The sequence below is a fragment of the Phyllopteryx taeniolatus genome, chromosome 12 (genome assembly GCF_024500385.1).
Source record: "Phyllopteryx taeniolatus isolate TA_2022b chromosome 12, UOR_Ptae_1.2, whole genome shotgun sequence".
In the NCBI taxonomy this organism is placed as follows: domain Eukaryota; kingdom Metazoa; phylum Chordata; class Actinopteri; order Syngnathiformes; family Syngnathidae; genus Phyllopteryx; species Phyllopteryx taeniolatus.
The window spans coordinates 17,075,689-17,101,671 of record NC_084513.1 but is presented as its reverse complement, the minus strand read 5'-3'; the positions used below and the strand labels follow the sequence as shown (position 1 = coordinate 17,101,671).

At 41.4% G+C, this 25,983-nt stretch overlaps 1 protein-coding gene across 3 annotated transcripts in view; it reads right to left on the bottom strand.

Annotated features, from left to right (window-relative positions):
* Positions 1–25,062, bottom strand: part of epb41l5 (erythrocyte membrane protein band 4.1 like 5) — a 42,482-nt gene extending 17,420 nt beyond the window's left edge. Inside the window, exons 1-16 of one of the 3 annotated variants that reach the window (XM_061793493.1) lie at positions 24,869–25,062; positions 23,511–23,722; positions 16,572–16,676; positions 15,289–15,331; positions 14,975–15,053; positions 14,123–14,167; positions 13,933–13,985; positions 10,670–10,790; positions 10,348–10,435; positions 9,292–9,380; positions 9,092–9,161; positions 7,475–7,644; positions 6,848–6,954; positions 4,551–4,569; positions 3,877–3,922; positions 3,667–3,785 (exon numbers count right to left, since the gene is read on the bottom strand). In XM_061793493.1, coding sequence (XP_061649477.1) covers positions 3,667–3,785; positions 3,877–3,922; positions 4,551–4,569; positions 6,848–6,954; positions 7,475–7,644; positions 9,092–9,161; positions 9,292–9,380; positions 10,348–10,435; positions 10,670–10,790; positions 13,933–13,985; positions 14,123–14,167; positions 14,975–15,053; positions 15,289–15,331; positions 16,572–16,676; positions 23,511–23,690 — 1,334 coding nt within the window. In that variant the 5' untranslated portion in view covers positions 23,691–23,722; positions 24,869–25,062. The other 2 variants (XM_061793492.1, XM_061793494.1) reach the window with 2 other exon arrangements.
* Between the last annotated feature and the right edge of the window lie 921 nt (positions 25,063–25,983).

Sequence of the window (25,983 nt, the reverse complement as noted above, 5' to 3'; positions counted from 1 at the left end):
AGATCAGGGATTTGTGATGGCCACTCAAAACATTGACTTTTTTATTCTTGCGCCCAAGCTTTAACTTCCTGGCTAATGCCTTGAGATGTTGCTTCGGTTATTTCCACATATTGTTCTGTCCTTATGATGCCATCTATTTTGTGAAGTGCACCAGTCTCTCCTGTAGACAACAACCCCACAACATGATGGTGCAGTCCCCCCCCCCCCCCCCCCCCCCTAAACATAACGATACACTTTCTAAACTCTAATCTGGCTTGTTTGTGTTTCTTTTGACGAATCACCCTCTCATTCTGGCATTTAGCAAATAAAACAAACAATCGAATTGACGTAAAACAGCAACATCTGCTGTCATGTCAGACAGTTAGAAAAAAAGTATTTTTATATAGTGGATGTAAACATCTGGTTTCAACTGTAGATGCTAGATATATTTGTGCATCTTTTAGTCTCTAGTGCACTATTTAAATTAAGGGGGTTTCAAAAGAAAAATGTAAGAATATGTAGACTTAATGTGTGGGAGTATTTTCAGAATCAAACTGAAAAATGAATACAAAAATGTGAACTCAGTCAGGAATAAGGCAGCCAAGGCGCAAACAGTAAAATGAGGTACAGAATCTAATGGCCACATTAAGGAAATGAGTCTACTGCATAGAATCAAAGCAATGTGGAATGTTTCCATTTTTAACTTAAAAAGGCAAATATGCATTCATGGACATGTGGAACAGTCTCTGCCACAGTTTTATGAGGGGAAACACTGCTGAGGTCTGAGTGCGCTGTCCAATTCATGTCAAGGTGAGATGACTGTCTGTTGCTCGGTTCTGCCCAGCTCCTTGTGAGGAGCTTTGATGAGATATGAGCGAGTAGGATGCAGGCGAGAGGACACCTGAGGAGATTGAGGTGGGAGGTGGATGACAAGGATAAATGGGAGGGGGGCACACAGGAACGGAATAATAAAAGACCAGGGGCCTCATGTACAAAAGTGCGTACGCACAAAAACGTGGCGTCCGTTCTTTTTCAGATATATCAAGAGTGACATGACCGTGGAAATCTGCGGTGCCCTCACGGCAACTGCATGGCTGGCGTATGCACGTTTCTGCAGCTTTCGGTGCTTTGGCGACACTTAGAGGTGATGCTGGGAAACTGTTCTCATAAATCTGCACACCAGAGACACATAAATATTTAACACCGATGAACAATTCATGCCCGGCAACATTTGATTTCAACAATGCAATTGAGGCAAGGACTCAGAATTCATTTATTACCCAGTGTATTTAATGAACCACTGATATTTGTGAGGACACCTATTAATTGATCGAAGCGATCATTTATGCCGCCTATTGCCCTCACAATCACTTCGTGACTCCGGGGGGGAGGGGGAGGGGGGAAAAAAAAAAAAAAAAAAAAAGTGTCCTTTGAATTTACATGATCGCAGCGATTCTTTCCTCGAACAGGGTGAGGCCCTCCGTGCCGGTTCTTCCGCCTCTTTTGGCCACACTTTTGCAGTGGGCAGCTATCCTCCGCTTCACATCCACCTTAATGTCTGACCACTTCTTTTTTAGTTCAGCGTGTGCGTGCTATTCTGTCTCCACAGCATTGACAGCCGCACACTCGCTGTCCCATTCGCTCCTCTTTTGCGTTTTGTTAACGCCGGAGGACGTTCTGCGTGCCTCCACTTCATTGAGCAACTTCACATTCAGAAAAATAAATTTTCGTCATTACCTTGCTCATTTTCCTTTTTTCTGATCATGCAGAGATCGGCATCTTAAGTGCAGTGTTCATTTACATAAGATTTGCATATTCAAATGTGGGCGTGGACAGGGAGGAGTCGGCTACTCCAACATGTGCGCTCATTTCCATGTTGATCGGAATGTACGAAGGAAATGTGCTTGGATTCATGAGTACGTAGAGTTTCATACATCTGAATATTTTTGTGCGTACGACGTTCTCTGGATTTGAGCGTACGCCATGTTTCCACACAAGTCTTTGTACATGAGGCCCCAGGTAATGGAGTGTAGATGGATTGAACAAGGGAGAGGAAGCAATTGAAAACAATGATAAGGGTATAAAGGAGAAGGAAATCAGTATCAGTATTACAAATAACTCATCCAAGGAGAGCAGCAGTGGGTTAATATGAAGCAGCATATTCCATGAATGGAAAATATTCTCTGAAGCGTCACTGCATATAGATTGATGTGCACACCGTAGACCACTGTCTATATGGCAGTGTCTGTTTCCAGTCATTTAAGTCTATTATAATAATTGATGCCAAAGAAAATACTCCCATGAAGCACCAAGAGTCACCTGGAGTTAATGGGTTGGCATTACATGCTAATCAAAAGAATAGAAGCAGGAATCACAAGAGACAATTCCACATTTAGAGGCATTTTTCAAAAGGTAACAATCATTAAAAGCCCCCACGCAACGCAGCTATTGATTGGTTACAATGAGAGCTGTAGCAACAACAACAAAAAAAAAGCTCAATATGCCGCCATACCTACCTGACGTCCCTTCAGACCTTTCCTCAGTACATGTTAATACTGTAACACAGAGGGGAACACATGGATTTGCTTGTATTCCGAAATACCAGCTTCACACATCACATGAAAACAGAGATAACACAATACACTGCAGGTCCAAGTGCCCAATTCGATTTTGGGGATTTTCTCTATTTCCATTGTACATTACAAGTGACACATTTAGTATTTGATATGGCTGTGTCTACATTGAGGAAATACATTTATGAAACAACCTCCATGCGCTAATGCCCAAAATGCACATAAGTAAATCCAAAGCATCAACAGTGGGCAGTGAGCAAGAAAACAATAAATACTACAAATATTGATGACATACATCAATTTATTTGATTTCAATGAGGGTAACCTCTACATTACTCCACTCCATCATTCCCTTTTTTAATGGACACGCCTCTACTGTAGCACAATTGAATCACAGCTTATGATCTACGCTTTCGCTGTAGTTTACAAATACAACGGGTGATTTTCTTTGTATGTTTGTGTTGTTTAGGCAGACGCGTGATTGCATATAGCACCAATCGGTGTACAGTATTTCAATGACGTCAAGCTGGGCATATCCGATCTGCGCATTTACACTGCAGTCGACTTGGTAGATACCCAATGATGGGATTTTTATCTCTATAGCCCTATCTCTATTTTTCCATCTACGCCACCATGATGTGTATTCCACTTGTACCCCTCAAGAGTAACCAATAGGAATTGTTCAACTTAAACCATGCAGTGCAAAACCAGCTTGATTTTAAAAAATAAAATAAAATTACTTCAACCGTGTAATAACATTTTTATGATAGTAGCTGGGATACATGTTATCAATATACAGTATATAAATGGAACTCAATCCAACAGCTCCAAATCTGGCAGTCATTTTCATTTCCCGGGTTTCAAAGCAGAACTTTTTCCCCCACTTCAATTCAGAACAAGTCTTGCACTCCAGATGATAGAACTGACTTGCATCCTCACAAGTACAAAACCTAACTCAATCACTGCTCAGGCACACACACGCACACTATCGCTTGTTTTTCATGAGTACAAAAAATGAAAGACACACATTCTACCCCCCTCTCTCTTTCAGCCCTACAAGGCACAGTCCTTGGTCTGGTTCAGCCAAGTCAACTCTTCAACAAAACAAACCCACCTTCTCTTTTCCCCTCCAGGACTCCTGGGCAGAGGCTCTATTTCCAACGGGCCACAAACAGCAGCAGGCGCAACGTTCACAACCGGCACACCCGACCACGCGCCTCGACTGGATGAAGCCTTGTGAGTCAGTGAAACAGAAAAATATTTTTAAAGAGTGCTGATGATTTGATTTTCTATAAACAATGAAAAGTTAAGTTGTAGCCCTTACATGCTTGTCTTTGCTGGAGTTGACTCCATTGCCCGACGAAAGAACCCTGAGCAAAGAGAGACATTTACATTTCGATCTACATAAATAATTCAACCGGCCCTTGAGAGCCATCTCCAATATTTACACTCTCTTCCACCACTAAAGAGCTTCAAAGATGCCATGAGGAACATTTCAAGGCGAGATGAAGAGATGGCTATATTAGCTCACTGAAACTAGAGTCCTAAAACTAACCATATTTAGCAATTACAAGCCACAGTGGCAATTAACTATTAATATCCATGGCTGCATTGCAAAGATCATAAGCATTTGCAGTGCGGGTTTATCAAAACCAATGAACCTGATGACTTTTTAGTCATAAGAAGTGTGACTCGACAAGTAAATACATGGCTTATAAACAGAAGTGATGCCATGTCTTCAGCCAAATTCTAAAACAAAAAGCTACTTCTATTATCAGGCCTGACAATATGACTCAATGAGTCACAAATGAGTCACGCGTCTCTGAATAACTGATTGCCAAATGAATATTTTATGATACATCTGTGCTCTCACCACTTAAAGATGATTGATAAGACAGCAATTAATCCACAAATTAGTACACTGGAATCGTAACAGCTAATTCTTATTCCGTGATGGTCACAAGCACAATGTTCAAAAAAAGAAAACAGACAACTCACTCTTGAGGATGGAAAGGTCCTGCAAAATAAACAGAAAAGATGGTAAGCATTGTGTCCAGCTGAAACCTGAAAGAGGCACATGAAAACCAAGGGTAAAACTACAAAGAAATATACTTTGCAATGATTACAAGAATTAGGTGCATCATTTCAAATATACTTAGGATTTTCTTAAATCCACACAGGATAAAATGATACATATTGTACACCTGCACACCTGCTAGTGTTTAGTTAAATTCCCCTTAGACGCTTCCACCTCAACCAGACATCAATAAGCTCTTGCCAAAATTCCTTGACCACTCATTGGTTCGTCATTTAAATGAGTTTAGTTCCTTGTATGAGCTGCCTTTTAAGCACAGTCAGCGATTCTCAATAGGGTTGAGGTCAGGGCTTTGGTGGCAAAACTTGTTTGTAGTGCTGTAACGATTCATTCATTATATTGAGTTATATTCCTACGATCAAACTGGCTCGATCAGTGCTCGGCAAGTTAGCCCTCCGGATGTAAATATATCGATTTAAATCATTTTTAAAAGTAATCAATCGATTGTATCAATACTAGGAAATACTGCACTGATTTTATGCACGGCAGGCTTTATATATGGAGATGTGTATGTGTTGTATTTTCTAAGAAAAACACTTGTAATTACTCTGCTTCATTTTTTTGTTAGCACACAGCAGTTACCACTGTCAAGGCTACTTTCTTCGTCTCTTTTCTTCTTCATTTCCTTTTCTATACCTGACATGTAGTCATTCCTTTAAGTAGTGCCCCTAGAGGTTGGACGAGGCACCACAGTACGTGTTGTTTTTCAAGCACTTTTTTTTTCTTTTAAAGTTTAAGACATCCGTCTGTCTGGTAGATACCAGATGAGGCGGCGGCTACCGAGAAACTACCATTAAGGATGCGTGTGTGACTTTGAAGGCCTTAAGATGGTTAGCGTAGCTTAGCTTGCTAGCCTATAACAACGACAGCAAAGTACCCTTTGCGGGGAAACTCAGGCAAACAAGAGGAGAACCAGTGACAATGTCAACTACTGGATGCTTTTTCAGGCTCAAATTTGTGCTACAAATGTAGGTTTGTTCATTTATTTAGCTCACTATGTATTATTAACACTATTCCTAAAAGATTTCCCTCATGAAAATCTCACAGTCCTTCATTTCTAGCCATTAGTATTTAACTGTTTAGAACAGGGATTCTCAAACTTTGGGTCCAGCTAGGGGCACCTTACAGGGGAGACATTTTTCAAATGACCCCGTCATAATTCTAACACCAATTAAACATCTAATTTCTAGGCGAAAAGAAATGGGACAATAAAATCATAGCTGAAATAATTAATTGCCGTTTCCCCCTTTAGCAATACCATCAGTCAACCAACTTTAATTAAGCAGACTCGTGGTCTATTTGAAAACAGATACAGTACAGTACACAATAAGACATAAAAGGAAAGTACATAAGGAAAATCTTTACATTTAATGACCATAATTAGTTTTTACACAATTCCCTTACAAGAAACAACAAGAATCTAAGAAATTTCAACTCCACTGTCCAGTATGCAGGTATTTATTTCAATGACACACTGGATGAATTTTTGGCTAAAACGTTTGGCTAAATCGATAAGCAGCCACTGAATCGTATCGTTCTAAATGAACCAATATGTTCAAGTATACCTACTTGTTTGAATTGATGATTCAAATTGATGATCTTGGAATCTGTGGTTCTTAGAAATAGCGGCAAAAGACTTACCTAACTTGTGTAAACCCACAATTCTCCCTCTTAGATCTTGACTTTTTTTAAGCATTAGTCAATCCAATGAGCACTGGTTAATAGGGCCTGAATTTCTCGAGTTAAAAGCCATTCAAAAACTTTCTGCACCATAAAACATTTCGGTGGGTGAATGAGCCTGAATGTATCATTCAGACCGTAAGTGGATTTGAGGAAATCTAAAATAAATTAAAACTTGTGCACCCAATTCTTGTTTTGAAAAATCATTTAAGACAAATTGTATAATCATTCCACCCTGGAAAAAGAAGAGTTCAAATACTGTAAATCATTAAGAGTCCCATATTGATATTTCTGCCCATGACGACTACAGTATCTGTTAACTTCTAGTCACGACTGCACGTAAAAAAAGATAATCGTGCTTAGGTGCAGTTGAGTCCTAGGCCATTAAGTGTGGGCGTGTATGCAGAAGAATCTGATGTGTGAGGTTCACCTACGTTTATCAAAGCAAATTTGTTTTGTTCAGTGTCTACAAATTTGTTCTAGTCTGTAACGTAACGCAGCAATTGACTGTAACACTTACCTCTGTTATGCATTGTTCTTCGAGAATAACGTCGACTAGGCCTCCTCTCAAAGGAGGCTGACCGCCGGGCTTTATTGGACTTTGTTGTCTGGTACTCTGTGTTTCCACTGGTCACACAAGATAACATTTTAACTTAACAGAGCAGAAAAGCATAACCATCCACTTAGGCTCAATCGTCCCCCCAAAATATTGAATACAGTTTTGTGAAAACACTTCATAATTATACATACACAAATGACCCCGGTTGAACTCTGAAACCATTCGAGCGATAACTCTCGAGTACCAACAAACTCGTCAACCCCTCCACTTAAGCAAACATGACTGCCAGTGCTTATCTGACTGGGTAATGTTTAAACACACACACACACGCACGCACACAGACACGCACACACACCCACACACAAACAGTTAGTACAGAGCCACTGCAGTAAGATGACACTACTCATCCATCTGTATGTATGCGAGCATTTATGTTTTTGCGCTTTACAAATAAACTGGGTTTGGTTGCTCACACAGCAACAGTTCAGTGTTCTTTCAGTAGTGTGACTAAGAAGTGACCTTTTATAGACACTGCGCTTTAAGTCGCTTTTGGGAAAAGTCGCCCATACCTTCTGCGCGGCGTGTTACCTGTATCTGAAGCGTGATCCCATGCGGATGAAGCCGGAGCGTGCAGAGTTCTTTTGTACTGGCCCTCTCAGCCGGAAGAAGGCGTGATGTTCCACAGCACACTTCCAGAGGTGCTTACAGGCCTTCGGGTGGTCCATTCTGAAGACAAAGGTGTGCTCCTGCTCTTTGCCCTACACAGGATGGATCACGTGTACTTTTAATCTTGAGCATCATCACACCTTAACAACAACCAAAATGAATCATGTGATACTTTTTTAAGGCTGGATTTACACTGCAGGTGCAAGTGCCCATTTGAAGATTTTATTTTTTTTCCTCCCCCCCAACCTGCAATGATGGGTATGCCAATTATGCCACTTTTTTTTTCTTTTTTTTTAAACAAAATTAGAAACAAGAGGTCTGCATTGGGTTGCATATTTACAACTGGACTAATAAAAGGGAGCCAAGTGTTACTCAACCTTATCAGTACTTCAGTGACTTCTAGGTCAAATCCACACTTTAGGAAACTTTACTTTGTTCAAGTAAAGACATGAGACATAATTCCAGTTGGACTCTATGTTGTTTAGGAGGTCTTGTTAAAGACTTCTATGAATAATTCCCAGAGATAAACATAATCTACTAACAGTAAAAACGAGGGTAGACAAACTGTGCCGAGACTAAACTTTCAACTAGTTACATGTGTTTCAGACTCAATAAAACACGACCAGTGCTGAAGAGATTATTACAGAATTTACTGCAAAAACAACTATAAACTGACACCTCCACAGACAATTGTCACCCAGCCTGTACACTTATGGTGTCACCTCAGAAGTTACAAGATTGGGTGTCTCGGGCATAGTGCTAAAAGTATCCACGCGTGAGTCAATACATGCAGTGACCAGGAAACAATACATTATACAAATGTCTGGAGGGGTGTGTCAAGAAGGCCAGTGCTCTGTGTACAGTGTGCATGTGTGTGTGTGTGTGTGTGTGTGTGTGGTGGGGAGGGTGGATAATGCATACCAGAAATACCAGAGTGGAGGCTTCTTTATTAACCTCCCACACAGACCTCCAGGATGGACATTAACAAGCTCTGCTGCTCCCTCATATACACTTGCCTCTGGGCAACCTAACAACAAGTCCACTTTCATTTTTATTTTGGGACAGGGGGCCTGCAGAGCACTACATTATTCTTCTTTTATTAGGAAACAAAGCTCTGTATTTTTTATGAGAAGCAACTGCCAACAGACTCGGGGTTTTAAGGGGCACCATTAGCATGAAGAAAAATATTATCCCCTGAGAAAATGTACAAAGTATTATTCCATAAGGTCCTTAATATAAAACGACCAAGTGGTGACAGTACAATGATTATGATGAGGTGCGGTATGAGAGAAGGATGGATTCTGCATAATTCAAGAGCAAATGAAAACTGCAGAACACACCCGACCGAAAGCTGGAGAGGAGGATACCAATATCAAAAAGTGAGTGAGTTTCTCGCCATTGACTGCAGTCTGATAGCGCCTGTAACACAAACACACACTACACTTTGCTTTTGGGACTCCCTGCCCCCTCTTAGCCTTTTACCCCTTTTCCTTTTTCCAAAACGATGCAATTAGTTCTTGTCTGTATATGCATATTCACCTGGTCATCATCCTCCACAACCACCAGAGTCAGCTTGCTCTTTTTGAAATCCAGGCGAGTGATTTTCGGCCTACAAACAGCAAGACACAAACACAATACTCAAAATGTGACAAATAAAATGTATGATAAACATGAAAATGTATTACATCAGAGGCATTTAACGAAATAGGCCAATAAAATTGGGTCATAGTCAAGCATACCAGAAAAAGAGGCCAATCTTGGTTTGTCCCTCAAACACCAACACACCAGTGGGTGTCAAACCCAGACTGTACTCATTACCATCTCGTGCCTAAATGTAGAAAGGAGGATGGGAAAAGAAATTAGAGGAAAATAGACAGCATTACCCACACCTTCTGGACAACAACTCTCAACAGCATATTAAAACAACAAACAGAGGGAGTATTTAAAACTCTCCTGTTGCACAGAAAAACTGTTCCAGCATAAAAATGCATACAGATCCACCAATCTGCATCACCGAAAAGCTGAACCGGACAGTAAAACAAATTAAAATAATAAGTGTGTTGTAAAACGGTGGCGTTTCTACTATGAGTATTTAAATTATTGCCAAAAAACATCATAACAGTGTTTGTAATTGAGCTCGTATTTGCATTGGGCTCTATCACACACAAGTCAATTCACACACCACTCACACCTTCCCCAGAGCCAAAGCCTCAGACAGGCCAAACGTGAGATAAAAGTTGTCATTTTCCAGTTTTGTTGGTTTTGTTTTTTTCTTCAAACGGTGCAGTTGCTGAACTTAAACATGTATTCATTGTGCTCGTGAGAGGAGCTAAGAGAAGGAGCGGCACACACATCTGACAGTGTCTCATGACATGGGCGAATGATTTACGTGACAAGTCTCTATCAATTTGTTTGCGCAAAGCCAAATGAAATAATGTAATTAATAAAATGAAAAACGAGTAATTGCACGGTCAAAGGCTACCACATTGTATTTGCAGGCATCTTCCAATTGTTTGATACTGTATATGCACAAACGGGTTACAACAAGCAAGGTCACCAACATTGATTTGAGCAATTGACATGCTTTCTGAATGACACTGAATCCATGAGAAAAAAAAAAAAAAAAAGAAGAATACAATTCTGGTACATGTTGAGATCTTAAATACAAACACACAACATTTGAAAAGCACCCCCCGCCCAAAGAAAAAAATTGCAATCCATGTTTATTCAGTCAATGGTCAGAATTCCCCCAGTGAGATAGAATTCCATTCTATTGACACAGGGTGTGTCATTACCTGAACCATATGCATGTCCACGCCATACATTTCCAGCCATTTTGCTTTATTCAAGTAGTTGATCTCAGCCTGTGCAGGTGTTTGACCTCTGAAGGTGTAAAAAAACAAAACAAATTCAGAATTATATGTTAGCTACAGAAACAATTAGCTACTTTGTAATTATAACTTCCAAAAGCTTTATATGACGCAGTAATAGTAAAGTGTTACGTTATCACGACAGACAAGTAGTAAAATCAGTAAGGTAATATGACTGCAAGTCAATATTGTGTACAGAATGAGAAGTGGAGTAATACAGTGGCGTTGTAGTGAAGGACTAACTAACCTGCACTCCTTCCATGCGTTGTATATAGACAGCTCCACATCCTCTGACTGTTCGGGGATAAATCGAAATTCTGATACCAAGTCTAGACTGTGTTCTAGTGGGTCACAATCCCCTAGTTCCGCTGGAAACACAAATATTACAATACTCAGTTTGTTTGTTTTTCATATATGTACAAATGATGGTAAGTGTAGACAAAAATCTGAAAGATTTTTAGTCATTATTGAATCGGAGAACAGCCATACATTGTACAAGGGTGTTAACCTTTCAGTGGATTACCATTTATAAAAATATTAAGGAGGTACGACAGGAAATGTTTACTAATGCACACTAGATCACAGAATGGGCAATGTGAGACTCAGGCAAAACATCCCAAAATCATTTAGAACCAAGAAAGTGTAAAAATATAAATGAATAAAACCAACCAGACATGTCATCACAAATTAAAAGCGTTGCAGGAGTGAAGTGATTTGTGATCTTTGACAAGACAGGAGTCACCGATTTAATATTAAAAACATGAGAAGATTATGTTCATAACTTTTATGGACAGAATTTCAAGGCGCAGCCGAGGCGTAGAGGGGGTCCGGTTTGGTGGCCTCAGTATTGCATCTCTGCTTTTTGCAGATGATGTGGTTCTGTTGGCTTCATCAAGCCGTGATTTTCAACTCTCACTGGAGCGGTTCGCAGCCGCAGTGTGAAGCGGCTGGGATGAAAATCAGCACCTCTAAATCTGAGACCATGGTCCTCAGTCAGAAAAGGATGGCGTGCCCTCTCCATGTCGGGGATGAGATTCTCCCCCAAGTGGAGGAGTTCAAGTATCTAGGGGTGTTGTTCACGAGTGAGGGAAGAATGGATCGGGAGACCGACAGGCGGATCGGTGCAGCGTCTGCAGTGATGCGGACTTTGTATCGATCCGTTGTGGTAAAGAAGGGGCTAAACCGAAAGGCGAAGCTTTCGATTTACCGGTCGATCTACGTTCCTACCCTCACCTATGGTCAGCTGTGGGTCCGAAACAACAAGATCCCGGATACAAGCGGCCGAAATGAGTTTCCTCCGCAGGGTGTCTGGGCTCTCCCTTAGAGATAGGCTGAGAAGCTCGGTCATCCGGGAGGATCTCAGAGTAGAGCTGCTGCTCCTACACATCGAGAGGAGCCAGATGAGGTGGCTGGGGCATCTGATTCGGATGCCTCCCGGACGTGTTCCGGGCACGTCCCACCGGGAGGAGATCCCAGGGACGACCCAGGACACGCTGGAGAGACTACGTCCTTCGGCTGGCCTGGGAACGCCTCGGGATCCCCCCGGAAGAGCTGGAGGAAGTGGCTGGGGAGAGGGAAGTCTGGGCGCTGGGAGTCCCTGCTAAAGCTACTGCCCCCGCAACCCGACCTCGGATAAGCGGTAGAAAATGGATGGATGGATGGATGAAGATAACTTGAAAGTGTGTTGAGAGGAAGATAAAGTGAAATCAAAGCCTCTTATCAGTGGCGGAACGAAGGAAGGATGTTGATTAAACTTTGAATCTAGGAAGCTCTTCTCCGACAGTGAGAAAAGTCTTAGCAAATACAGTAGATGAAAGGGGGAGGGAAAAAAACAAAACATTTTCTTTTCTATCTTTTAAGAGAATGCGAAAAGGAGAAAGCTCAACTGAGAGAGGGGGGGGGGGGGAGCAAAGACAGAGAGGGTGCTGGATTAGGAGGCCTCTGAAGAGGATGGCGCACTAATGAGCTGGCATTTACCCTACAGTGACTCTGGAAGGGTGCATGTGTGTGGGTGTGCATTGGATACAAAGTTCCCCTATCTAGCTTATTCACACAAAACACCGAACAATACAGTGGATATAAAAAGTCTTCCGATCCCTGTTCAAATGCCAGGTTTTTGTGATACAAAAAAGTGAGAGAGAGATGTCATTTCAAAAATTGTTCCACCATGAATGTGACCTATAACTCAATGCTTTAACAAGGAACAAAAACCTCCAGATCATCCATCCATCCATCCATCAATTTTCTGAGCCGCTTCTCCTCACTAGGGTCGCGGGCGTGCGGGAGCCTATCCCAGCTAACATCAGGCAGGAGGTGGGGTACACCCTGAACTGGTTGACCTCCAGATCAGCTAAACTTTATTTGGGGTTAATCAGAGGCACTTTCATTCTGGCAGGTGTGTGTTGACGCTCATGAAATGTGAGGTTGAAAGTCATTGGTTAATTCTCAGCTTATTATCTACAGCTATTTTTACTTTCCCTCTCTTTTTTATCAGAGTCACAGTCACAATCTTAAATGATATATCTTAGTCAAATTTGCCCCATTGGTGCAGGCCTGGCCACCAGGCGGTCGCCTTCGAGCCCCACCTCCAGGCCTGGCTCCAGAGGGGGGTCCCGGAGACCCGTGTCCGGGCAAAGGAAACCTAGATCCATATATTTTGTTCTTCATAGGGGTTTTTGGAGCCGTGCTTTGTCTGGTCCCTCACCTAGGACCTGTTTGCCATGGGTGACCCTACCAGGGGCGTGAAGCCCCAGACAACTTAGCTCTGAGGATCATTGGGACACACAAACCCCTCCAACACGATAAGGTGACGGCTCAAGGAGAGGGTCTGACATTGTGTGTGACATAATCTCAAAAGTAGTATAAGAGATAACAATGCGAGTTGCCATTCTGTATGTATTCATAGTGCACGGTTTTTGGTGTGGATTGTCCTGGCAAAAGCAGTGACATTCTTAACAAACTAACTAAACCCCCCACCCCCCCAAAAAAATATACCAGCACTTCACACCCAGCTCAATGTTATTTAGCTAGAATACACCCTCAACTTTACCACCTTAATTTTGTAGGTGAAATCGCAACTGTAACTATGAAGTTACCATAAAACTTTGGACAACTAAAACAATTTTCTGTTTTCCTGAGCATGTCACAAGAACAATGGGATTTGGTGACTCACACAACATTTGGTGAGTCACATAAACAGCCAGTTGTAATCCACTGGGTTGAGAATGCATTGTGCCGTCAGGTTAGCCTTTGAAAGACCACATTCAAATGACACACAGGTTAATTTTTTTTAAGCTCTCCAGTCATAAAATACCAACAGGATAGTAACAATCCTTAAATGACATGCAGAGGGGGTGAAAAGATTTAACCTTTGTGAACAAACAAAATGGAATGTGGGCCAATATCCTCCAACTGGAAGCAAACAAAGGCTTTTATGGCTAAAAGCCAAAAATCAGATAAAATGCTGAGTGAAAAACCGCACTTCCTTTTATTCCTTCTTAGCTGACTTACCCTGTAGCGAGAAGGCAGCCAACTCCACCGTTGTTTCAAATGGGCATTCAAGCCTGAAATTGTAGACAGGGCTGGTAAGATGCAGAAAAATGGGCCAAAAGCATTATGACTTCGATAACATGTCATCCCACAATCAGAGTAGGAAGAACATATCTTTATGTTTAAATGTTGATGCAGGAAAATGGCTTACTTTCCACTGAGGATGTCTTGTTTCAACTGCAATACAAAAAGGTATCTGAAAGAAAAACAAGCTTACGCTGTGAAACATGGCAATGAATAATGAATTTCAAATAACAAGCAGACGTGAGTAATAAAATGCTACTCATTTACAATTAATTCTTTGATAAATTATCCTTGTCTGAGTAGTTTTAACATGTCATACATGAGTATTTTTGTTTAGAAGAAATGAAACTTTTACTCCTACATTGAGCTGCATTCCACTCGCTACTTGTATTTTTATTTAAATACCGCTTACGTAATCTACAATGGGAGGAAAAAGTACGTGACCCCTTTGGAATTTCATAAATTTCTGAAAAAAATCGGTCATAAAATGCGGTCTGAGCTTCATCTAAATTACAAGAATAAACAGGGTCAGCTTAAACTAATACCATACAAACAATTACAGAGTTTTATATTTTTTATTGAAAATAAAATGTAGACATTCACAGGACAGGGAGGAAAAAGTAAGTGAACATTCAGGCTACGGATTCTCCAAGTGCCAATCAGAATCAGGTGCAAGTCAACATGGAGTCCAATCAATGATAAAAGATTGTGGAGGTGTGGCATAAAACTGCTCTGTCTGATAGAAAACACATCAGTTTAGAATTGTCAAGAAGCATTGCATGATGTGTACCATCCTTGCTCAAAAGAGCTCCCAGAAGACCTACGATTTTTTTTCGAGGAGTGGAAGTCGAAAAATTATTATTTATTATTTATAATAGTAATAATTATAATATATATATATATATATATATATATATAATAATAATATTATTTATTATTTATAATATTAATAAAAGTTCAAGCTTATGTGTTAACTCACCTGGTAAGCTCCTCGTGCAGGTTGTTTGGCTCAGAGGAGTAGAACTTAACTCTCATGTGGAGGCAGTATGGTGGGCCAACTAAAAGATGTGAAATTACAGCAGGATGTCAAGCATGAGAACTGTTTACTGCACTTAATATTACCCAAACTACCACCAGCGAAATATGAAATAAAACTGCAAGGCCAGATGCATAGTTCGCACGCAGATTTGTTATTCTTACAATAATATTTTTGAACTTGCTCGTAAAAGTGTCAAGAAAAAAGTAACTGTTTATCTTTAGTAAGAAGGGAACGTAGGGCCCTTGTACACTTACTTTTCACTTGTTTTTTGATACTTTTTGTAACATCAAGCCAGTGCTGAAACATAAAAACAACAATTCATTAAACAATGCCGCACGTAAAAAAGCAGTACTAAAGCAGCATTAGCTAAGTTTAAAAGTCGTATTGGATCTTATGAGATTGTGTATATGTAACTAACGAAGTGGCAAGAAAATGTATCTATTAAACTTGACCCAGCCCCCACTTTGCTTTGTTCTACGCTAGACCTGCAGGCTCTATGAAGCATGAAGGAAGTCAAGAGAGGAAGAGCTGGTGACTGTGATGGAGCATGTGTTAGTGAGTGAAAGAGTGAGGAACTCTGAGCACCGTGGCGTCCTCTCCCCCACATTCCTCCTTTCAGACTTCTCTCCCACTTTTCGCAGACTACCTCCAGCCCTGAATGATGTGTCCCTCCCCTCAGCTAAATCTTCCCCAGTGTCAGTCCTCGCTCCTTTTTTATGGCCCTCGCAGGGCATCGGTGTGAAGGACCAAGGTTACTGGCACACCAACAACTAAAAACAAGTCTGTGCCTGAGCACCAGCTGACTCTTTAAGCTGACAAGAGGACCAGAACCAATCCGTTTAGCCCAGCCACCGAGGAAGTGATGCTGATGTCATTTTGATTTTGGGGTGGACCCCAAAAATGCCAAAAAATGTGAAAATTCCTCCATCCCTGCAACTAATTATAATGGCACATCCACAACTCAACAACATTTTTTGAAAGGTGCTAAACAGGACATATTAAATTGCTTGTTTACGAGGGGTTGATCAACTGAAGATTTTCTGTATTTGACTATAATGTGATGAAAGTCGAGTCAGTCAATTAATCAATGACACCATTGATAAGATTTTTTCAGCATACTACAGCGGTCCCCAACCTTTTTTTTTTTTGCACCACAGACCAGTTTCAGAAAGACATATTTCAACAGACTGGAAAAGAAACAAATAAAAACAATGACTAAAAATCCAACTGTTGTAATTAGCGGGAGTTCTGCATGTTCTTCTCTTCAAATATCTCGCCAGTCTCATCTTGTGTTCCCTAGAATACTGTTATATAACAGTGGGGCTAATTTGCATACTCACGTAAATTAAGTAGAGCTGCACTGAATTTGGTAAAATGCACAGATTAGCTTTTTGGTTTTAATCAGACTTTTTGGAAGGGATGAAACCAAGGTTCCAGTGTAATTTTTGCTCACTGGTGTATTTTGAGGAAAGGACACAGACATCTTATTAAGACAGTTTTAAATTGTGTAGGGGTGGTGGGGGGGAAAGAACCTTACCGGAACTTGTGCAGAGTCCATGAAGCGCAGTCCAAAGTAGTCTTTTTCTACTATGTCCAGATGGTACATAATCTGGTCAAACAGCTCCTCACCTTTGGCTTTTTTCTGATGAGAGGGCCCACAAAAAGAAAGAAAGAGCTGTTAGGTTTCTCAGTGCTGACGCACCTCTTTATTAGCTTTAAACAAGCAACGCCAGCACCAAAATTCAGTTTTTTGTCTTTCTTTCCCATCTTGTTCCTTTTGTGGTTATTGTGTTCCATTTTGTGTTGATGTGTTTCACTGAATCCAGGTATGAGTAAATCTTTTAAACAGCCTGAATAGGAGTTGCCGTTTCCAACAAGGCTGTACCAGTTACTGAATGTGTTCTGCCTGGGACTGGAAGATCTCTCCCTCACATGGAGACACACACAGACACACACACACACACGCACACAAATTTGTCTTCCAAACCTCAACTTGAGGCATGGCGACAGTGTTGCCATGGCAATAGGGGTTTAAGTGCCCCAGACACTCTGGAGTTGAGAGAAGTGGAGAAGCTGGACACACCGTGTGATCACCTGACTTTTGTGGCCATTCCACAGTCTTTGTGCACAATACTTTATGTTTTGAGAAGCACAAAATATAAATATAATCTCATAAAATCACTCTGTTAATGCTATAGCATTGATAAACACACCTTTTTCCATGCATTAACTGTACTATGATGGTACTGTAAATCCTATTTGTAATTGTTTTCAACTTACCCAGGACACTACTACTAAGTAACAAATTTAAGGACATGACCCATCATCGGTAGCCAAAGTTTGTTCACGCTCACACAGTTATTAGTGTGCAACTCAAGGGGGGGCGGCCCCATGCTAGTTGGCATAGCTGAAGAGGCAGAGTGCACCCCTACAGTACCCTTGGGATAGAGAGAGGGAGTGCATACAAAGGACTCATTGTGCATGTGTGTTTGTGTGCCATGCTTTGTTACAGTACTTCAAGTGTTTTTTGTTTTTTGTTCAGTTCTTTTGCACTCTAGCGGCATGTGATCACACAAACATGTCTCAACCATTGAGTCAGAGAGGTACAATTTGGACATTTGATAAAGATCTGCACATAACTTCAGTCAATGAACCAACCATAAAGTTTAAATGATGGAATACAAACTGGTTTCACTACTTTAGTCAGGCAAAATGACACTGTGGAAAACAGACAGGCTAAATAAATGCGTAGTAGTAGTTACTAAGTGTAATGGTAAGTGTATTTGTATTCTTCAAGTAATAATAATAATTTGTAATAAGTATGGAACATTTTCACACATATTAGGTGAGGGACAGCAGATGTAACTGCCTCAGGTGCTAGAAATGCCATAAACAAATGCAGTGCAGCTCAGCCTCTGGCTAGCAGACTTCATGACTTGGCAATTATGCTTTTGGCAGAACCACAATCTATTTGAATTTATTCAGTCAGGATTCAGGGCAGACCACTAACTAGCTATGGATTACTACTATTACTCAACCGCAGCGCTGCCTTTGATACCGCTGATCACAATATACTACAAAATTGCCTCGAAACGCGTATCATCGGTATTACAGGCCCAGCACTTTCTTGGTTTAGATATCTCTCAGATAGGACGGACCGTGTAATTCGTGGTAATGTGACCTTTGAGTATTATAATGTCACTTGTGGAATTCTGCAGAAATCGGTACTCAGCCCTTTTTTGTTCAGTGTTTATAGGCTGGCGCTTGGCGATATTCTACGCAAAGAGTGGATGTCCTGTAACTTTTTGCTCCTTAACCTTGAGAAAACTGAGCTGTGCCACTGCTAAAACACCCACTTGTTTAAGGACAAAAAATAAACTCTACTTTATAAATGTGTTGTTAATAACGTTTAATAACGTTTGTTGCAAACCAAACCAAACTACTTCTTAAAATAAAATCAACAATAGTTGAACAAACTATTTTCCTTGAATTCTGATTTTAACTAGTCATCCATAAATTTGTTGTGTATCGGTATATTAAATAGCATGATGAGGTGAATACATTGGACTTTTTTTTTTATATTTACAGTCATAACGACCCTCTAACTATAATGTGGCGTGTGACAAAAATTTAGTTTGACATCTCTGGAATAAAGTATATAATAAAGACCAGGCAAAAAAACAAACAACTGTAGCAGGGGAATGCAAATACTAAAACGTCACAAATATTAAAGGAACACGTTCATCTTACCAAATCTTGGTAATCAATACAATTGACAATAGAAGCATGACACTGAGGGCATTTTTTCCCCCTCTCTCCAAACCCAATAGGTCAAAGGTGGGAAAACAATCAGTGTGCCATACCAGAGGCATGCGGGTGGAAGAAAATATGAAAACATTTGTTTGGTCTTGACCATCACAAAAGAAGAAACAACAAAGAAAAGCTCAGTCAAATAGGCATTTAGACTGAAGTCTGCTTTCTTGGTGTCGACTTGGTGACGAGCTGCATGTGTCATATGACGCGGTCATGTGATTAAGCGTGTTGTCCAGAGAGGATCATGGAATTACAGGTGATCAACCACTGAAGTGTAGACGCACACATGTGAATAAGGGGCTGTGCTACTGACACAACAACACACCCTATTACTACCTAGGGCAGTAGCCTGCCAGCTCCATCTTCATCATCCTTCTATCAATATACTCACTATTTCTCCTCTGAACGTGTCCAAACATTCGAAGTCTGCGCTCTCTAACTTTGTCTCCAAAACATCCAACCTTGGCTGTCCCTCTGATGAGCTCATTTCTAATTTGATCCAACCTGGTCACTCCGAGAGCGAACCTCAACATCTTCATTTCCGCCACCTCCAGCTCTGTTTCTTGTTGTCTCTTCAGTGCCACTGTTTCTAATCCGTACATCATGGCTGGCCTCACCACTGTTTTATAAATTTTGACCTTCATCCTAGCAGAAACACTTCTGTCACATAACACACCTGACACCTTCCTACACCTGTTCCAACCTGCTTGGACCCATTTCTTCACTTCCTGACCGTAATCACCATTGCTCTGGATGGTTGACCCCAAATATTTAAAGTCCTCCACCCTTGCTATCTCTTCTCCCTGTAGCCTCACTCTTCCCCCACCACCCCTCACATTCATGCACATATATTCTGTCTTACTTCGGCTAATCTTCATTCCTCTGCTTTCCAGTGCATCCCTCCATCTTTTTAACTGTTCCTCCACCTGTTCCCTGCTTTCACTGCAGATCACAATGTCATCTGCAAACATCACGGTCCATGGGGATTCCAGTCTAACCTCATCTGTCAGCCTATCCATCACCCCTGCAAACAGGAAGGGGCTCAGGGCTGATCCCGGATGCAGTCGCACCTCCACCTTAAATTTGTCTGTCACACCTACAGCACATCTCACCACTGTTCTGCTGCCCTCGTACATGTCCTGTATTATTCTAACATACTTCTCTGCCACTCCAGACTTCCGCATGCAGTACCACAGTTCCTCTCTGGGTACTCTGTCATAGGCTTTCTCTAGATCTACAAAGACACAATGTAGCTCCTTCTGACCTTCTCTGTACTTTTCCAGCCACATCTTCAAGGCAAATAATGCATCTGTGGTACTCTTTCTAGGCATGTAACCATACTGTTGCTCGCAAATACTCACTTCTGTCCTGAGTCTAGCCTCCACTACTCTTTCCCATAACTTCATTGTGTGGCTCATCAACTTTATTCCTCTATAGTTCCCACAGCTCTGCACATCACCGTTGTTCTTAAAAATGGTCACCAGCACACTTTTCCTCCATTCCTCAGGCATCTTCTCGCACGCTAGAATTCTGTTGAACAAGCTGGTCAAAAACTCCACAGCCACCTCTCCTAGATGCTTCCATACCTCCACAGGAATGTCATCAGGACCAACTGCCTTTCCATTTTTCATCCTCTTTAATGCCTTTCTAACTTCCCCCTTACCAATCATTGCCACTTCCTGGTCCACCACACTTGGCTCTTCTACTCTCCCTTCTCTCTCATTTTCCTCATTCATCAACTCCTTGAAGTATTCTTTCCATCTATCTAGCACACTACTGGCACCAGTCAACATATTTCCATCTCTAGCCTTAATCACCCTAACCTGCTGCACATCCTTCCCATCTCTATCCATCTGTCTGGCCAACCTGTATAGATACCTTTCTCCTTCTTTAGTGTCCAACCTGGCATACATGTCATCATATGCCTCTTGTTTGGGCTTTGCCACCTCTACCTTTACCCTATGTCGCATCTCAATGTATTCCTTTCGCCTCTCCTCGGTCCTCTCAGTGTCAAACGTCTTAGCTAACCTTTTTCCTTGTATGATTTCCTGTACTGTGAGGTTCCACCACCAAGTCTCCTTCTCTCCTTTCCTGCCAGCCTCTCTGATCACCTTGGCTGCAGTGGTCCAATCTTCTGTAAGCTCCTCCTCTTGACCGAGAACCTGTCTCACCTCTTCCCGAAAAGCTGCACAACACTCGTCCTGTCTCAGCTTCCACCACATGGTTCTCTGCCTATGTCTTCTCACCACCACCAGAGTCATTTTACACACCACCATCCTATGATGTCTAGCCACAGTCTCCCCTACCACTACGTTACAGTCAGTAACCTCCTTCAGATTACATCGTCTGCACAAGATGTAATCCACCAGCGTGCTTCTACCTCCGCTCTTGTAGGTCACCCTATGTTCCTGCCTCTTCTGGGAAAAAAAGGGTTCAAAACAGCCATTTGCATCCTTTTTGCAAAGTCTACCACAATCTGTCCCTCCAAGTTCCTTACCTGGATGTCGTACTTACCCATCACTTCTTCATCACCCCTATTTCCTTCACCAACATGTCCATTACGATCTGCACCAATCACAACTCTCTCTCTGTCTGGGATGATCAGAACTACTTCGTCTAGCTCCTTCCAGAATTTCTCTTTCACCTCGAGGTCACATCCTACCTGTGGGGCATAGCCACTAATCACATTATACATAACCTCAATTTCAAGTTTCAGCCTCATCACTCGATCTCATACTCTTTTCACCTCCAAGACATTCTTAGCCAACTCTTCTTTTAAAATAAACCTGACTGCATTTCTCTTCCTATCTACACCATGGTGAAATAATTTAAACCCTGCTTGTAAACTTCTAGCCTTACTGCCTTTCCACCTGGTCTCCTGGACACACAATATATCAACCTTTCTCCTAATAATCATGTCAATCAACTCCCGAGATTTTCCTGTCAAAGTTCCAACATTCAAAGTCCCCACATTCAGTTCTAGGCTCTGTGCTTTCCTCTTCTCTTTCTGCCGAAGAACCCGCTTTCCACCTCTTCTTCTTCGACCCACAGTAGCTGAATTTCCACCGGCGTCCTGCAGGTTGAAGGCGCCAGTGGCGGACGTTGTTAACCTGGGCCACGACCAATCCGGTATGGAATTCTTTGGATGAAGGCTCATATTTGTTTGGTAAATTTTTAAGCCGGATTCACTTCCTGACGCAACCCTCTGCATTTATCCGGGCTTGGGACCGGCCTACAGTTTGCACTGGCTTGTGCCCCCCATAGACCTGCATTGCTAGTACTCCTACTTTTAATTTGTAAAAAAAAAATAATAATAATAATTTCCACGATTAAAATAAAGCACAGATACATTTATGATTTAAATGTACAATAATATTAATTACAGAGTAACATTTGCCAACAAAGTGTTGCAAACTCCAACAGCGTTGTTTCATTGTGTATTCAAATTGGCAAAAAAACAACCCCATCATAACAGTGTTTGTAATTGAGCTCATATTTGTGATGAATAGTTGCACTGTGCTCTATCACACACAAGTCAATTCATACACTATTTAAACCTTGCTCTCAGCCACAGCCTCAGACAGACCATAAATGAGCTAAATATAGTCATATTTTCTAGTTTAGATGGTTTTGCCTCACATGGTGCAGTTGACAGACTTAAACGTATTCATTGTGCTAGTGAGAGGAGCTAAGAGTAAGAGCTGAACACGTCTGACTGCACATGAAGACACAAGCGAATGATTTACATGACATCTCTGTCATACCTAAATTTTGAATTGCCCAAAGTTAATACAAGAGAGTTATTCGTTTAAATGGCTTGTTATGTTGGTTCATATACGTTTTTTGTAATGATATAGTCATTTGTTAATGTTCATCCATTTTCTAAAGTGCTTGTCCTCATTAGGGATGCAGGCGAGTGGAAGCCTATCCTAGCTGACTTTTGGGCAAAAGACAGGGTACACCCTCAACTGGTCACCAACCAATTCCAGCCTTTGTTAATGTATAGAAATGTTTTTTCAAGTACCCCCAGACGTAAAGAGACCCAAAAATGGCTGTAAGGTTGGAAAATCACAAAATGGACATGGTTATAATCTTCTGTAAGACATGTTGTGCCTTGACTATTGAGAACATGTACAGTATGTTTATACAGTGGCACCTTGACGAATGAGTAACTCGACCTACAACCTTTTTAGATATGAGCTCTTACTAAGCAGAGTTTTTGCTTTTACTTGCGAAGCGAAACTTGACATTTGAGTGCTATAGGACAGCATGTGGCTCTACTCACTTCACAACAAGCAGCGGTTTGGCTGATATAATTAGTAAATATTCTTAAAAAGAAGGGGCTTCAAGCTCTTCATTGCCACTACTAGTTAGAGTTTACCGTTACACTAGCCATAAAACAAAGGGAATTACACATTGTGCATTTGAAACAACCACATAGCCTCCACCAAGCAATGGAAAAAAACCACAGCCACACGGACTAACAATTAACATAAGAAAAAAAAACACCCACCAAGGGTGTTTAAAACAGTTTTAAGATATGGACAAGAGATCCATTACGCCGGAGAGGTTACGGAGATAGGGTGACAAACATTGTATTTTGGAGGTGATTGTGTTCAACTTCAGAGAGTCCACAGTACAACAATGAGAGGTTACGCCTTACCGGCAGGTCGACGCTGACATCGGTCCCGTCCAACAAGGACACACGGCAAGTAATGACGGACTTGGCATCCCCAGCAGCCGGGATGTGTGTTGTAGCGCGCTGGGCCTCCCGTAGCCGCGTTTTTTCTGCATGCTTGCGGATGGAGCGTCGCCCCAGGGTCCTGCGCAGGAAACTCAGCATGCTGGGAGCGAGGGAGGGTTAGACTACGCCACCTGCATCACACACATTGCACACAAGTGTTTAAAACATGGGCGAAGAGGATGAAATACACAAACAGTGTAACGTAATACAAGGGTACAACAAACAGTAGATGGGCAAGTGTCTCTAAGTGTTAATGATAGTGTAGTGGTTCACTACTTTTACAGGCATTTGCAAAGTGTTTAAAACATGGGCTGATGAATAAACATACAGAGCTGGCAGTGTCAGGTGGCGCAGGTGTAGAAAAAAGATGAGACACGTCTACTTTATATGTCACTGTAGTGGCTCAGTAATTTAAGTGTAATTGTAAAATCTTTAAAACATGGGCTGTGATGGTAAAACACACCGGGAACAACACAGGTGTACAACACTGATGGGCACGTGCATATACATGTCACACAAAGTGCAGTGGTTTACTACGTTGAAATGCATTTGTAAGTGTATTTGCAAAGTGATTAAAACATGGGCTATGATGACAATGACACAAACACGGGAAGCTGTGAAAGATGGCACAGGTGTACAACAGACACTTTAAGTGTTTATTTGCGTCACTTACATTTAATTAAAGACATTTAAGTGGTCATTTTAAAAGTTATTGTAAAAGAAAATGTATGCATAGCAATAACTTTCTTTAAAAGGGAGAAATATATCGTCCTAATGTGATCCTTGAAGCATTTATGGCCAAAAATTGGCTTCCTATAGACAAAATTATATAATGGGTAGAAAAATGACATTATTTCGATGAAAACAAAAAGAGGTGAAATGAGGCCAGCAAGTAAAATAACGCTGCTTGTTGGGGCTCTGACTTAAACGACGTAGTAATGTAAAGAGCAAACATTTACAAATGTTAGTGGGAATACTCAAATATTTAACGTAAATGAAAGGGGGCGGAGGGGGGGGATGGGTAAATGTGATTATTAGCTTTATTTGTTCTCAGCTACGGGGCCTAAAAGTACCTGCAGGGAACGAAGCAACAGGTGTGCGCTTGGTTTCAAGTACGAGCTACGCCGTTGCAGTGCCCGCAATTGCACTGCGAGCGTAACAATTCGGTCCGGTGATGGGAAACAAGCGCCGCCTGGAGCTCTCTTTGCCTGGACCTAAGATACACTTGCCCGGCTGTGGGCACTTGTGGATTCGGAGCAGAAGCCAGAAATACTTACCGAAGTTCCTCTGTTAAATCCAGTGCGAAAGCACGCCCGCTGGCATTTTAGTAGCGCGACGAGCAACATGGAGCATTTTTAATGTTCGAACTTTGCTTCCTATTTTAGTCCGCCTCACGACCACTGTGCGAGATTTTCCTCTTGCAGGTCCGAAGTCGGAAACAAAAAAAAAGCAGGAGGAAAAGCTTTCCCCGGAAGTGACGTCAAACAAACCCCAAACAACAACGTGATTAGCATTTTTTAAAGAGACATGCACTTTTTTTTTTTTTTTTAATGAAGACAGCGTTCACGCTTGCTATGCGTATTTGCTTCCAGTTAATCAAGAAACAGAAGTCATTTGCTTTGAGGTCGAATTGGTAATGTGGAAATAAGAATAATGGCACAGGTTCATTTATTCATTCAACACCTTAACTGGTATAAATGACCTAATCCTCATTTTACACGGTCCCACGTACGACATCTAGAAGTTGAAAACAAAAAAAAAGGGCGCTCAGTTACCGAAGAATTTGATTATTACATTTTTATGGCCAAGAAGTGTTTTTCATACACATTTACTGTGGTACTGTGGTCGGAACACACTACGCTACTGCGTTAGTGTGTTCCGACTTACGTACACATTTAACAGAAGTCCGTCGTAAACCAAGACACCACTACTGGAGATGTTTTTTAATAAGCATAAGCGCCCTCTTCCGGATAGTTTTTATTCATTGTTTCCTAACCTTTATTGAGCCATTGCACAAACACTACTTACAAAAAGTTTTTGGGCTATTCGACTGACAGGTGAAATTTAAAATTCACCCTAAAATGCTCTGCAACCTTAATTTACACACGGCCACGATTCTGGGTTTGAAACTCAGCTCAGTCCCTCCTGCATGGAGTTTGTTTACTTTGGCTTCCTCACACATTCACCAAAACATGCATGTTATTTTAATTGAAGACTCTAAATTGTCCATTGGAGTGAATGTTAGTGCTAATGGTTGTTTGTCTTAATTGTCAAATCGCTGATTGGTTTGCGGGCACCGAATACTCTTGTGTGCACAACTTTTGTGTCTCATTGCTGCTACCTTTTTTTCCCCACATGCAATTATCCCAGTTGTAATTCACACCTTCTTCTC